Source organism: Setaria italica, chromosome I, assembly GCF_000263155.2.
Source record: "Setaria italica strain Yugu1 chromosome I, Setaria_italica_v2.0, whole genome shotgun sequence".
Lineage (NCBI taxonomy): Eukaryota > Viridiplantae > Streptophyta > Magnoliopsida > Poales > Poaceae > Setaria > Setaria italica.
In genome coordinates this window covers 4,193,523-4,208,107 of record NC_028450.1, presented here as the reverse complement: position 1 = coordinate 4,208,107, position 14,585 = coordinate 4,193,523, and the positions used below count along the sequence as shown (strand labels likewise).

Here is a 14,585-nt window from a genome sequence, read left to right as displayed (position 1 = left end):
ACACTACCGGATCGGCCTAGCCTGCGCATGCCAGCACCGCCGGCCGCGCCAGCCGCCACGTGAGTCCGCCCGCGCTGGCCGCCGCCTGCCGCCGCGCGAGCCCGACGCGTGCTGCCCAGCGTGGCATCCCGACGCAGGAGCGGCGCGGACCGGCGGTGGCGCGCGATGGGCGGACCCAGCGGCGGCGCGACGGGCGGACTGGCGGCGGTGCGCGACGTGCGGATCGGGGAAAGGAAGATGGGGGCAGTGGAGGAGAGAGAAGAGGAGAGAGAGGGGGGCAACCAGGGAATAAGTGGGGAGGGGGACCACTTTTAACACCTTTAGCACATTTTAACACCCCCTCCATGTGTTTATGAAAAGAGGGGTGTTAAATTTTAACACTTCATCTTTAACACTTGTGTTTGGCAACCAAAAGTGTTAAAATCTGTTAAAAAGGGGGTGTTAAACTTTAACACCCCCTTCCCAAACAGGCCCTAATACTACATGTGTTAAGAAAAAGGGGCAAAAACAACATACGCGGTCCTGGCTGCTGCAAGCTTAACGAACTACGTAGTCGTTGTTAGCCTAATAAGACGCCACGTACTTTAGACTAAACCATAGTCTAATTCTCACGCAGACCGGCGTTGATCGTGTAAGAGTCTTTCTAGGCTTTTTTTTTCGTTAAAGCAGGGAGACGTTGACGGCAGGGGCAGCTCAAATTTGTAGCCTAGTTGGGGTTTCTAATTTGTATGTGTGGGCCTAAATTGCATAACTTTGTGGTGTGAAGACATCTTTTACGTATGTTGCCATTAACAATATGTTTAATTCCATAACCTTTTTACACTATTCAAACGGGGTCTTAATTGCAGAATTGTAATCTTCCTAGGGGAGAAAAAAGATTGGATAGGCAATCAGCGCCGGCTGGATTTGTTTTCATACGTCAATCAGATGGGGAAGGCTGGCTGGAACACCAGCCGTCTTCAGTGACCGGAAGAAATTAAACAATCAAAACAAACTGCAAATTAATTGAGCATCTGTACCATATTTCACCAAAAAAAAAAGAGGTATGAACGACTATAAACATACAATGCCGTGGATAACATAGCTAACAAATGAAACAAAGAACTTTGCCATGGCAAGAGACAAGAAGCTACACCATCTTGATCGTCTGATTCGATACGAGCTGCTTGTAGAAGGGTTCAGCCGCTCACTTTCGGAATTCAGACCATGGCTGCTGCATGCATGCCTTTTTGACGTAACCTTACCTACCTGCACTACAAAAACATGGCTTTTTGTTCGCATTTGCCCGTTGGGTCGGCGACAGGCACGAGTCTTCCTTCTCTTATGATTGGGTTAGGCGACATATGAGTGGCAGGCAATGTGCTGGCCCCCCCCCCCCCCCCCCCCCCCCCCAAGGCAAAATCGATCAACGCATCAGAGTTTCAGAAGAAGAAAAAGGGTTCGGAGGCTGGCTTTTTGTGTGGCGAGTGAAAGAGCACGGAAGAAGCCGGGTGATGGAAGATGGAGGGGAGGCATCAGAGGAAGTGGTTACGAGGAGTTGTTTCTGTTGTTTAATCCGCATGGGATTTGGATTTTGGACTCGTGTTCTGTTGCTTCCGCGACAGCAAGATGCCAAACTGAAGTGGTCACCTGACCTGAGGGGAGGGAGGGAGGCTACGCGGAGTTAGTTGCGTGTCAGAAGACACTGTCTCCTGGTCTGGGTGTGGCGTCAGAGATGAGCGCAAGCTTTTGTCGACAGGTTTGGATCGGAAAAGCGTAGCGTAGTGGCCGGCCGGCCATGGTCGTCGTGTCGGGCTCGCGTTCCCATGCTCCGTCCGTCCATGGACGCCCCCAGGGTTACGAACCTGTACAAAAGGAGAAATGTGTTTATCCGGCGGTTTAAAGTCTAAACCTGTAGACTCTCTGTTTAAAATGAAAAAAAAAACACATGTGCTGTTGCAAACCAAATGGAGGAACGGATATGGTGCTGACATGACGTGAGCGGCGTTGGTGATGGGTGCAATTATGAACCAAACTGATTGGTACACGATTGATTTGTCGGTGTCTAAAATTTTTGTTTGCACCACGCATGACCGAGGGACTGACTGCAGCATGGAACAGGCGGAGGGCCCACGCGTAGCCCACGGACCGGACACGGCCGGTATCCGACCCAGCCGGCCATCCCCCGCGGTCTCCGCCCCTGTCGGCTCGCCACCAAGCCGCCGTGCGCGCGCACCACCACACCACCAGCAGAAGACCCAGACCTGGCCCATGGCCCGCGGTCCGCCGTGTCCGGTCCGCGTCACCAGCCATCGCAGCGGCCCAGGTAACATGCCGGCAGCCGGCGCCGATGATGATGAAAACGCTGGCGAATCCTTCGGCACATGCCGCGGCACGTGCGTTACGGCCCTCTGGTTGATATGATATACTCTGTTGGTTCCTGGGCGTCCACGTGGCGGTGCCGTTCGATCTCGCGTACACGTAAGCGTCTCTCTGTGTGTCCGCGCGGGCGAGCATGGCGGCGTGTGGGAATGGCCGATGATGGCGCGGCCAGCAGAGCCGTGGCGTCCGCCGTCAGGCCTGCCGGCCGGCCGGCCGGTACGCGTGCAGGCAGGTATGTAGCCGACACGGCGGCGCGCGCGGGGTAAGGGCGTAAGGCCTGCCCGGCCGGCGCGGATGTCTGTCTGCTGCTCGCGCCATGCGCGCCGCGCGTGGCCCCGGCGCGCCACGAGGCGTGGGCGTGGCACAGGCAGACCAAGGACGCGCCGGGGCGGCTCCGGATGGCTGGCGGCTCTGCCTGCACGCGCCGCGCGAGGAGAGGAGAGGAGAGGAGACGACGGACCAACCGCTTGCGCGGCGCGCCCGTCCGTCCGGCCGAAATGAAATCATCAATCGGTCGTGATGGGGATGGGGGGCGGCACGGCGCGAGCACGGAGCAGGGCAGGGGCGAGACGCGACGCGGGAGCACGGCGCGACCAGCCAGCCAGCCTCGGGCGGTCGGGCCTTCCGATTTGACGCGAAACGACAGCGCGCGGGGGGTCGCGGTCGGTGTCGCGCGCGCGGCGGGAGGACGACCGTGCCGGGCCGTCGTGCGGCGCGGCTGGTAGCGACGCCGCGCGCATGCAGCGCGTCCATACGGCTGGCGGCTGGCGGGGTGGTGGTGGTGGTGGTGGTGGTGTTGTGCAGCGCGAGCTGGAGAGGTCCATGCACGGTGGAGTGCGCCCGTGGGTACCAGCAACAGCAAGCCGGGTAGGGTGGGGGTAGGATATGGACGCGAGGACCTCTCGGTCCACTCCGCGGTGTCGGGAGGCGGCACGACACCAACGCTCTCGCGTGGACATCCCCGTGCATGTCCCGTCGCTTCCGCTCGTTAACTCTGCTTAAATGTGCGTGGGCCGGTGCACGTCTTTGCTCATGTGTGCCATGACCGGCGACGAAGCTAAGAATCTCGTCGAGTTTGGCCGAAGGACCTCGCATGTTGTCACGGCATCTCCACAATTATGTGGTTCTGTGGGTGGGTGCCATGAAGGCTGGAATGACCTTCGCCAAAAAAAAAACAAAAAAAAACGGGAGCACAAACATTTCAACATGATATTATGGTCAACATGGGGGCAAAAAAACTTGTACCAACAAGAGTGGAACAAGAACGGAAACAGAGCCACATGGGCCTTATGGGCTGACCGATTTATCGACTCCATGGGCCTTGAGCGACGACACGGAGAAAGAAATCAAAGGATATGCTCAAGCTTAAAGAGGCCACCAAATTTCTTCGAATTTCTTATTCCTTTATGGGCTTTTCAGTCTTTTGTTTGCATATCTGGGCCTCGGTCCGTACCTGGGCCTCGCGAGCAACAATCTTTGCTTTCCATTTCTGTTTTCTTTTTCATGCTATTTTCCATGATTTTCAAGTATACTTTCAGTTGGGCCTCCGTCTCTACACGTGACTACGTGAGAATTCAAGTGAATAGTCCAAATATTTGCCTTGCGCATCATATAGCAGAGGCTTCTTTTCCTTTCTCTCCGTCTTCACATGCATTTTCTAGGAGCGTAAAATGAAAGCTAGTCTTTTTTTATTTTTTCCAAAACACTTATAAATGACTTCAAGGGACTAGATCGACTTCAAGGGACTAGAGTCGATAGATCTTAAGATTGATAAAATTACTACGAGCAGCCTTTAGCGAACTCATGGCGTACCATCGAAAGAATAGCTTACAAAAACATGAGTCTCCCTACTCAGTCCGAAACTAATCCAGGCGAGCAAGATTAATCTTAGGCCCCGTTTGGGTCCAAGGAATTGGAATCTATTTAATGGAGTAGGCTAATTTATGTTGGAATGTGGCATTCCACAACTTTCCAAAGTTTAGATATAAGCCTATCTTAAATTCATGGGGTGGGAGATGGAAATTGATTCTATAGATTATGGTTATTAGAATGGAATTCAATTCTTATAGCACGCTCTTAGACTCGCTTCTCTATAGTAGAAGTGCAGCATACAAGTATCTCTCCCATATCACCAACTATAATATACAACTATATTCCACATACAATTATATTAGCTTAATTAATTTGTGTCTAAATTATAATTATTAGGATGGAATTCAATTCCAATGATCCAAACGGGACCTTAAGAATCAAAACTGAACTCGTAAGTAGAAGCCATAACTCCTGACACACCACTTTAGGGAGAAGACTGTGGAATAATCTCTTCTCGATAAGGTCTTGTAATCCGTATAGATTATATAATATAGATTGTGGGTTATGGGTATTATGGTAAAAAAATACTTGAGTATCGCTATGGGACCACCAATAATTTCAAATAAGCTACTCTTAAGCAGTTTATTTCAGATTATTTGTGATCCAAATGGTTCCAAGATACAGTTATTTACTCTATTACCTTGATCGTAATCTGGGAGGCAGGACAATAGAGATTATGGAATGCGAGAAGGTAACCATGCATGTATATTTGAGAACCCTCCCGATTGAAAAATTTTTTATGCTCCCAACGCAGGTAAACACGCGGCAACTAACCGCCATGTATGGTCCATAACAACAAGAAGCAGAATTGCATCGATCCATCCGGCTTGCTCTACCCGCGCTTGGCGCGCACGCTGACGACGGCGACGTCGTCGAGCACGGGCCCGCAGAGCGAGCTGAGGTCGTCGCTCCTGGTGCTGTAGAACGAGCTGAAGAAGACGATCCTCGTGCGCGCCGCCGCGGCGCGGAACGGCAGCACGGCGCGCCTGGCGCCGCCCTTCCCCTCCGACTCGTACGCCACCTTCACGGACTCCCTCCCGGCGTACGCCTCCACGACGAGCGACCCGCGGCAGGCGTTGCCGGCGTCCCCGACCGTGAACGACAGCGCGTACCGCCGCCCCGGCACGGTCCGGACCACCTGCGCCACCGCGCCCTCCCTCCCCGCCAGCAGCTCCACGGCGCGCCGGCCCCGGGGCACCGCGAAGCTCCCGCCGTCGACGTACCTCACCGCCTTGAGCGACTCCACCATCCACCCCGGGAGCGGCGAGTGGTCGTCCACCACCCGCGACGGGATCAGCACGCCCCACTTGGTCCCCGGGAGGATGTAGGGACCCTCCTCGAAGTCCCCGTTCTTCACCAGGTTCCGGTTGGTCCGGCGGGGCGGGTTGAGCGCCTTGACGGCGACGGAGTCGATGAGCGGGCCGCAGGCCGGGTCGTCGGCGACGCCGGGGTTGTGGATGGAGACCTCGACCTCGCCGGAGGAGTCGACGGCGGCGACCCAGGCCCAGGCGTACGAGTCCCACCCGTTGCTACTGTACGTGGTCTGGATCGCCAGGAGGCCCGACTGCCCGGACGCCGAGATGTTCAGGCGCTCCGCCTGCGCGCACGTCCGCGCCGCGCTGAACGTGAGGGAGTAGCGGGCCCCGGGGGCGGCGCCGCGGAGGCGCTGCCGGATGGAGGCCTCGTTCCCGAGGCGCACGGCGTAGGCGCCCTCGGGGACCACCAGGAGCATGTCGCCCTGCTTCTGCCCCGACGGGATGTACTCCACGAACCCCGACGTCTGCCACGACGGGATCGACGACGAGCCCAGCACCCGCGTCCCGCGAAGCTGCGACGGCAGCGGCCCGCGCTCGAAGTTGCCATTCGGGAGCAGCCCTGATTGAAGAGAAAAAATCAATCAGAGATCACGGCAAGAAACATCAAAGATCGCATCGAACCTTTAGCAGTAACAAATCAGTGCGTTACCGTCAGTGATTCCGAGCGCCAATCTGCACATTGTGCAGAGCAGAAGAAGGATCACTGGCCCAGCCATGGCTAACCTTCCCATCTTGCTCCGATCTGCAAGGTACCAAAGGCACGTCTTGATCTAAGAGCTGAACAGGCCCTGCACTTTGGATCGGGTCGTTCTGATCGATCAATGTGGCCTGCAGGGCTGCATGCGAGTGAGGATGGCGCGGTGCTTAAATGGAGTGGAACCGGGCTCCCGCACTGCACCTCAATTTGGGACCAATTTTCTGTTATGCCACTGAGGCGTTACCATTGGCCAGGTTCAGTTATGTCAGAACCTGCAACGTGCGGTCTTCATGATCTAGCAGGGTCAAGAACATGAATCCATCCATATTCAAGATCAGCCAGTAACGTTTTGTTATTGTTTAAACCAAATGCGATCGATTTGCAGGGGTAGTTAGACAGTTTACAGCTTATAATATGGAAGCAAGCATCCGCATTAGTTCTGAGTTTTCTTTTTCTTCTTTGGGTCAGTCTTCTAAAGTTTGAGCAGTGAGCCAGTGACAAACCGTCAGAAAAATCGACATGTCGGTATGCTCTTCTTGGGCTTGGTTTCGTCATGTTCTGAATGTTTATGGAAGTACACAGCACTTTCAGGCATTATAGGAGATGTGAAGCTTTGGATAGGTAGATCTGAAGCGAAGTTGCATCATGATTGAGCAGGCATGAGATGAGATCCAACAGGATGAGCTGCTGGAATCATGGAACTGAATTAAAGCTTGGCTTATCGGTACGCCTTTCTGGCTTATTTTTGGACACATCCTCATATATGTTGAGGTCTTGCTGCGTATATGCACTGTCCGTTATTTTCTGTTTATGCTAGAAATGATGACAGATTTATGGAAGTTTTACAATAACTGTGGGCATCAATCTTATCATCATCTATTCATCTGAGCTGCTTCAGAATTCAGTCTTGGATAGCGAATGCTAAGACCTTTGTAGTCAAGAAATGATTCTTCTAATCACATTTTCTTTTGCATACCAAGCCTGAAGTCTGCAGATCATAAACATCTCTGTGAAAAACGTTTTCAGTGGTTAGTCTGCTTGTTCAATCGCTGAACCTGTGGAAAATGGCAGTTCGCCCTCGTTACATGCCCAATCATGAGTGCTCCACGTGATGATCGAAAGAGGCAAAGACCTCTGTTCAATTCCAAGCATCCACCGACTGCCTGATTTGATTGAGATTTACACGCATCGGTCCTGTAGTCTTTCCTTTATCTTTTAAGCTGTGCCCAAACTTTCAGTAGTCTAACAAGCTGTCAGAGTAGTAATCTTTCTCCATCTGTTAAACACCAAACATTCAGAACACGATGGAGACTACACGCTGCACTTATATTCGGGGATATCTATCGTGCTCTGATGTCTGATCTGCACGACATTACTGCCAATGAGTGGCTTATCCTGCTCTCCTGATGAATCCAGCGAATCATTGTTCTTCTCTGAGAGCATCTGGGGTTGTCATGTGCCTGGAGGTGATCGAAGGGGGGGCAGATGCTGGGCACTCGCATGTGCACTTGCATGTGGCGTTACGTTAAAACTTTTGTGCTCATGTGGGCATGTGTGTCTCCAGCGTTGCTTGCTCCATGTACATGCCCAGTTTCAGTGACCATGAATCGATCGAATTGGGTTAGTGATGTTCAGTTTCAAGATTTATCGGACTGGTTGCACCGACAGGGCTGCGAGTTTCCAATAATTCTGCTATTTTATGACCAGTTTGAGCTACAGTTTGACAAAATTTTGTGAAAATGGAGTACATACGTACAGCTTAGATATATAGCAGAAGAAACTTTTAAGCTACTACTGTTGATCCAAGTTTCATAAAAATGGAGTATATTGAATCCCATGATATGTAAGGGTTTACAGTAGAGAACCTAGAGATCAATGTTTGGCGAATGCAAGCTTGATTTCAGTATGTGGAGTTGTGATTGCTTTGTAAAGGAGAACTACCTAGAAATTTTAGGTGGCAAAAATTTGAAGGTTTTAGCATGATGTAGAGCTTCCTTGTCTCCCCTTTCAGGTTCAGCCTTACAATGAGATAAAAGATCTTAAGATCAAGTTATTTTCATTCCTGATCTGTTCGTTTCTGTTCTGCAAGTTCAACCCCGGAAGGCAGAGGAGTAAAGGCGGTCTGCAGATGGTAGGAGGACGCACTAAATACAAAGCGTGTGCGTGTTTCTACAGTGCATATGCATGATAGCCTGAAACCGAGAATGAAATATACAGGATGAATCCTGGACATAATGGATCAGACAAGGGCATATTCAATTCCTGAATGGTTGGATAGGTATGGAGAGTAAACTCACGGACTGGGCCCGTGCATGAGATGTTGCTGTCCTGTCCTGCAGAATCTGATGAATTTCTGTGCTGTCTCCGCTCTCTCTTCTGTGCTTGAAGGGCTTGCCTGTTTTGTTATGGCCATGGCGTTTTGTATGCATTGCGTTCAGCCCAATCAATGTATCTGCTAGATGTGTTGTCCTGACAGCACTACTACTTTCTATCTCGAAAATAAACGCTAGCGGTACTTTGTCCTTGTGCAATTCCTAGTTTTACTTGTTATCAGTTCTTTCTCATAGCTACCCTGTTAGTGAAAGACATGCTCAGGCAAATTTCTGAACACAACCGGATAGGAGCAGCTTCTCTGAAATACAAATCAGCTGCCAGCTTCTCGGATACTAGGTGCTAGCTAGTACAACCTAATACAATATTACATTGCTTGCAGATATTACAGTAGGCAGTGATCATTACGAGTGGGGCAGTGGGCCGGCAAACTGCAAACCAAGTACCGGCAAACTGCAAACCAAGTAGTAGGCATAGTAACGTGGTACATCGCGAGCAAGCAATGCATTATCTCGTATCTAGCTGATCCGATAAATCTCAACTTTTCAACAACATACTACATCTGTTATCAGAAAACAACTTTTAAACATAGGCATGCACGGCGTAAACTTAAAAAGGCACATGGCGAAGGTCCGGAGCATGCGGTGACACCGTTCCACTGTTTTGGCAAGGCGGAAAAGGCTCGGGAGATGAAGGCGCGAGCTTCGGCGAGACTGTGAAAGGTTGTGGGCGACATCAAGGTATGGACCTCACTTCCAGAGCTTGCGCAGGGACATGTTCTTCTCCGTGTCTTTCTTCATCACCTTGGCGACTGCCATCTCAAAGTCCTCCTGGGTAACGTGTACCCTTCTCTCGCGGAGGGCAAACATTCCAGCTTCTGTGCAGACCGCCTGAACAACAAAAATGGACAGACAGTGAGTTACTTCGCATCAGCACAAGGTGCATCTAACAAGTAGCAATATTGAGCCACTGGAACACTCGGCCATGCACTGAGAACTAAAAGATCAAATAGGTTTTAAGGTCATACATCATATGCAAGTTTGCAACCAGGTAGACCAAAAGGTATCCTCCAAAGTTTGCTAGTACAAAATAGTTGTTATGCTCAGGTCATATGTATTTGATTGCCTTATGAAAAGGCATATTTAACCTAGACTGAACTGAACATTCGGATTCAATTTTCAGAGGACCTTCTGATAATTGTGAACGCAACCCTGTAGATTGGTCATTGATAACTTAGTATTGATTGATGCGAACTTCAGTACTACCCTATCAAAAGGCTCACGAGCTAACAAAGTCCTTTAGCTAAAATACTGCTGGTGATTTAACTACACTAGCAAAAAAATGGAATGGAACTTTGATATGAATAATACACTGAGGTCCCAGATACATCAGCTATACGTTGCTATATGAGCTATGGTTTTGAACTCTTCAGTTTATAATCATGATTCATGAGCATGCTTGCATGATGATTCAGTGCTATGACTAAAAAAGATGCCTACACATAATTTTCCGCTTGAATTGATGATAAGACCGCAAACAGTTCATCAAATGTGAGTGTAGATTAAACAAACCTTCAGCTCAGCTCCTGAGGCCCCATTCATCTTTTCCGCGATCTTTTTCAGATCAATACCACGCATCAAGTTCATTTTTCTTGAATGAATCTTCAAGATATCGAAACGAGACTGCAAGGGCAAAAGGATTAAGCACCCTATCAACACAAGTGATCATGCAAAATGAACAGGACAGGACAAGTCAGTTAGAACATACATCCTCATTGGGATTTGGAAATTCAATCTTCCTGTCTATGCGTCCAGGCCTCAGAAGGGCTTGATCCAAGATGTCTATTCTGTTCGTTGCCATCAGAACCTGCAATAATAAATATTTAAAACATCACAATGATGTTCCTTACCCTATCACATTTATAAACCAGTAAACTCAGCACACAGGAACATAAGTGAAGCATACCTTAATTTTGTTTGATGCTTCAAAACCATCAAGCTGGTTTAGAAGCTCAAGCATGGTGCGCTGCACTTCACTATCACCGTTACCAGTTCCAGACTCCATTCTAGCAGATCCGATAGAGTCTATTTCGTCCATAAATATAATGGACGGTGCGTGTTCCCTGCAATAAGTTCACCAGATAACTAAGACCACACTAAGAGATAAAAACAGAATGTATATGCAAAATTATGCATCCAACTCACAAACAACTAATGCTTCAGTTATAACAGAAAAAAATGTGGTAATAAAAAATCAGCCTACCTGGCCATGACAAAGAGTTCACGAACCATACGGGAGCCCTCACCAATATATTTCTGAACCAACTCAGAACCAGAAACCCTGATGAAGGTGCAGTCAGTGTGATGAGCAACTGCACGTGCCAGCAATGTCTTTCCTGTGCCGGGAGGTCCATAAAGGAGAACACCCTGGAAAACAAATAACCTTGAGTCTCTTTCTTTTCATGTAAAGTTCAAATCAGTTAAAATGGTCTTCAGGGAGAAAACGAACCTTTGGCTGGGCAATTCCGAGGCTCTCAAATAGCTCCGGATGTTTGATTGGAAGCTCAATGACCTGAAAGTTGACTTCACAAATTAGAATGTGCATATTTTGATGCATTGTTAACACATTTAAGTTCAAAACAAACCTCTTTGATCTCTTTAATTTGCTGATCAAGTCCTCCAATCATATCATACGTAGAATCCGGAACCTTCTCAACCTTCATGAGATTGACCAATGGATCAACTTTGCTTGGCAGGACCAGATGGAGCATGTAGCTATCATTTCGAAGAGCAACTCTTGTTGAAGGTGTGATCTTCGTAATATCAATGCTCTTGTCAATATCCACCACGTATTTGCCTTCCGGATGCACCTGCGCAATTGCATTTAGAAAGTTAATATAATTTCAATAACCAGGAAGTTCAAACTCCCGTTTAGAGCTCAAGACCAGGCATCCAATAACAAGATGAAAACTACAGACAACTAGCACATCCAATCAGCCACAGCTATAAACATAATTCACAGCTCTTTTGAGCTTTGCAAAATAATAACAGACACCCAACAAAAATTGTATACAGCATACCAGAATTTACAGAACATTTCTACAGTGCAGAGTTGGCTATAACAAAATACAGAATTTTTAGTTGCTACTCAATTCAGATGTCATCTGAAATTGATACAAACGTAGTTTAGCCAAATGAGACCATGTATGCAGTCCAAAATTTTCAGATGAACGTTTGTTCTTTGTAAGCATAACTTTAGATATGTGCAATACAAAAGTCACAATTTCCACAGGTAAACTGATCTTAAGATTTAGGACATGGTTATCATAAGCTCATTTATAGGTATTGCATGATAAAGAAGGCAGCATAGCTGAGAGCACTCTTACACTACGTGATCTAATTTACAGAACTTTGTTTGACCCCACAGCAAGAATAATTTTATGTAGAAAATGGTATGCATAGGAAATACTGATTGTCGGATAGGAAAAACTTACCTTCACCAGAACCTTTGATTTTCCCATGACCTTAACCACCTCACCAACATATGATCCAGGCTCTTGAAGCAACTGCAGCTCTTCCCTGAGCATTCTAACTGCAAAATTTCAATTGCAAGGCCAAATTTAGAGAACCGTAAACAGACACAATATATGCACTTATGCAGAAGGATGTGCTGCTCCTGAAACAGAGACAGCAGGAGATCAAAAAATCCTAATCAAAAGCGTCATGGTACAACCATGCAAGCCAGTATTCCTATACTTGCAGTTATACAGAGTTCAAAAATGACTAAATGGGGGCACAGGGCTATCGTTACATTAATTTTGCATAGCCATTGTTCAACTAGAGGTGATTTAGTTTATGTTACCATGTTCAAATACCACAGCTTCATGTCAAAGAAAGGCAAGCATTGAAAATTAATGGATAATCTCAGGAATAAAAAGCCGGTGTGAAATATTCTCCTAACAACCCTAGAAGTAAATGTGATAGAACGACATTGAGAGGCAATATACAAAACAAATACAGACAATAGCACATCTTATGGACAGTTTATAATCAAAATCCATATCCAAACACAGATAAACATCAGCTACCACTACCATCCACATGATATCCACGATCCAAACTTAACACTACTGGTCAGCCTGCTGCTCAAGAAGTTTAACATCTAAGCGCGCCCATTTGGAGCTAAGCTTCAGTCCATCTAACACACCAATTAGTAAATTAACAGGCCATCTTTCACATATCAAATAATTTAAAAAAATCAGCTCAATGAACCTTATTAGTAACTAAAAATCGTGCCTTTAGCTACGACCCACACCCAGCTAAAGCTAGGGTTTCGACTAACGCGAACGGGTAGCAACAACACCAGACCCGCGCGCCTAGAGGGCACATCGATCCTAGGGTTAGGGGCGAGCGAGCGAGCGAAATCGAGAAGAAAGGTCACCTCGGGAGTTGAGGTCGTTGCGCTGGGCCTCGAGGCGGTTGAGGTTGTGGGTTTTCTGCCGGATCTGGAGCTGCAGGTCGTGGATGTGCTGCAGGTAGTACTGGCGCAGGCCCTCCCCTCCGCCGCCGCTCCTCCCCTTCGCCGCCGCAGCGGCCTCGTCGCCGGACGCCGCCGGCGTGGGCTTCGAGATGTCCATCGCCACCGTCGCCATCGCCGGCTTGGTTCTTCTTGCGTTCGAGGAAAGGTTTCGGGCCCTGGATGCGGAAGTGTGGCTTTGCTTGTTGGGTTGGGTCTGGCCGTCTGGTGCGGCCGGTGTTTGGGTTTATAGGGGCGCGTCGGCGCCTGCGTGGAGAGAAAGTTGGCCGCGCACCGTCTCGGGCTCGAAGTCGGAGGAAACACCCCGACTCAGAGACTGTTTCTTAAAAATGAAAAAAAAGTTCAGTATTCTATTGTGAAAAATAGACATCATATCAGACTCGAAGTTAGAAAACATTAGAGAAAACACCACGGTTCATCCTCATAATTGTTTCTCAGAAGAAATTTAATGAGACGTATATTCTCTTGTGGAAAATATATACGGACTCGAAGTTAGAACTTGCTAGACAAAGCACCCCGACTCATCCTTGGAATTGTGCCTTCCAAAAAAATTCCAGCGAGACATGTATTCTACCGTGGAAATCGGAATAAAAGTAAGTTGATCACGTCCTCAAGCCGTTGCAGATTTGGTATTCATAAAAAAATGAAGTTACAATTTCCCTTAAGGCGTTACACCTGAATTGTTTCCAACATATATGAAGTTATTATAGAGAAATATATGTTCTCATAAAAAAGATAGAGCATGATCAATAATTTCCACATGTCAAGTTTTTATATAATTAAAGATCTTATGAAAAATAAATGAAATAAAACCGTAATGTGGAAAGATGTTTATATCTATATGTTATGTGTTGCCAATTGATATTTCGTCGTAAGATTTTGGCATCTATTCTTCCTTCGTTCTCGTTTACGTGCACCTCAATTACTATATCACCCTTCAATTTTTTTCTATCTCCCGACTCTCCATCGCTAAATTTATCATCTCGCTATATGTAACTACAATACCCCTTTAAATTATCCAATTAACCCTCTCCTAGTCCCGCTTTCCCACATTATACATTGAACAGTGCCTCCATTGTCATGTCATTGTTCCTTCCACCACTATCGCCTCGCCGCCATAGATGTGCTTGCCACCACTATCACGGGAGTTTGATTTTATCAAAAGCTTGAATCTTAACTCGCTTGCCAACGATCATCACCATATTGGAGAAAGAAGATGTCTCCAAGCATCAAGAGCGCATCCCTAAAATCATAATGCTAATGAAGAATACAAATTAAATTTACTCAAAAAATAAGAATTAAATTGACTCTAAGCTTAAGTATAGGCTAATGTAAAAGTGAATATTCTTAGATTTTTCTATTTTGAGGTTTGAGAATTCTTTTTCACTCTTTTTTAGGAAACATTAGCAAAAAAAAAAAATCGGTGACACGAAACTTATGCAAACTGCAATTTCTCTTAAAATTAGATAACT

At 47.7% G+C, this 14,585-nt stretch overlaps 2 protein-coding genes across 2 annotated transcripts; both read right to left on the bottom strand.

Annotated features, from left to right (window-relative positions):
• Window positions 1-4,789: 4,789 nt before the first annotated feature.
• LOC101755979 lies at window positions 4,790-6,405 on the bottom strand. The gene is made up of 2 exons (XM_004951454.3): window positions 6,199-6,405; window positions 4,790-6,108 (listed from the first exon to the last, which is right to left on the bottom strand). The coding sequence occupies exons 1-2, from the start codon at window positions 6,278-6,280 to the stop codon at window positions 5,066-5,068; spliced, it is 1,125 nt and encodes a 374-aa protein (XP_004951511.1). The 5' UTR covers window positions 6,281-6,405; the 3' UTR covers window positions 4,790-5,065.
• A 2,474-nt stretch (window positions 6,406-8,879) lies between these two features.
• On the bottom strand, window positions 8,880-13,329 carry LOC101755572 (26S proteasome regulatory subunit 8 homolog A). Its single transcript, XM_004951453.4, has 9 exons — window positions 13,018-13,329; window positions 12,071-12,168; window positions 11,222-11,446; window positions 11,086-11,148; window positions 10,840-11,003; window positions 10,543-10,699; window positions 10,345-10,443; window positions 10,149-10,259; window positions 8,880-9,467 (listed from the first exon to the last, which is right to left on the bottom strand). Exons 1-9 carry the CDS (start codon window positions 13,226-13,228, stop codon window positions 9,327-9,329), a joined length of 1,269 nt encoding a protein of 422 aa, XP_004951510.1. The 5' UTR covers window positions 13,229-13,329; the 3' UTR covers window positions 8,880-9,326.
• Window positions 13,330-14,585: the final 1,256 nt, after the last annotated feature.

Coding starts and splice junctions, on each gene's coding strand:
- LOC101755979 (XM_004951454.3), bottom strand. CDS start 6,280: ATGGGAAGGTTAGCCATGGCTGGGCCAGTGATCCTTCTTCTGCTCTGC. Junction 6,109..6,198: donor GGCGCTCGGAATCACTGACG/GTAACGCACTGA, acceptor CTCTTCAATCAG/GGCTGCTCCCGAATGGCAAC.
- LOC101755572 (XM_004951453.4), bottom strand. CDS start 13,228: ATGGCGACGGTGGCGATGGACATCTCGAAGCCCACGCCGGCGGCGTCC. Junction 11,004..11,085: donor TCGGAATTGCCCAGCCAAAG/GTTCGTTTTCTC, acceptor TTTGTTTTCCAG/GGTGTTCTCCTTTATGGACC. Junction 9,468..10,148: donor CCTCAGGAGCTGAGCTGAAG/GTTTGTTTAATC, acceptor TTTGTTGTTCAG/GCGGTCTGCACAGAAGCTGG.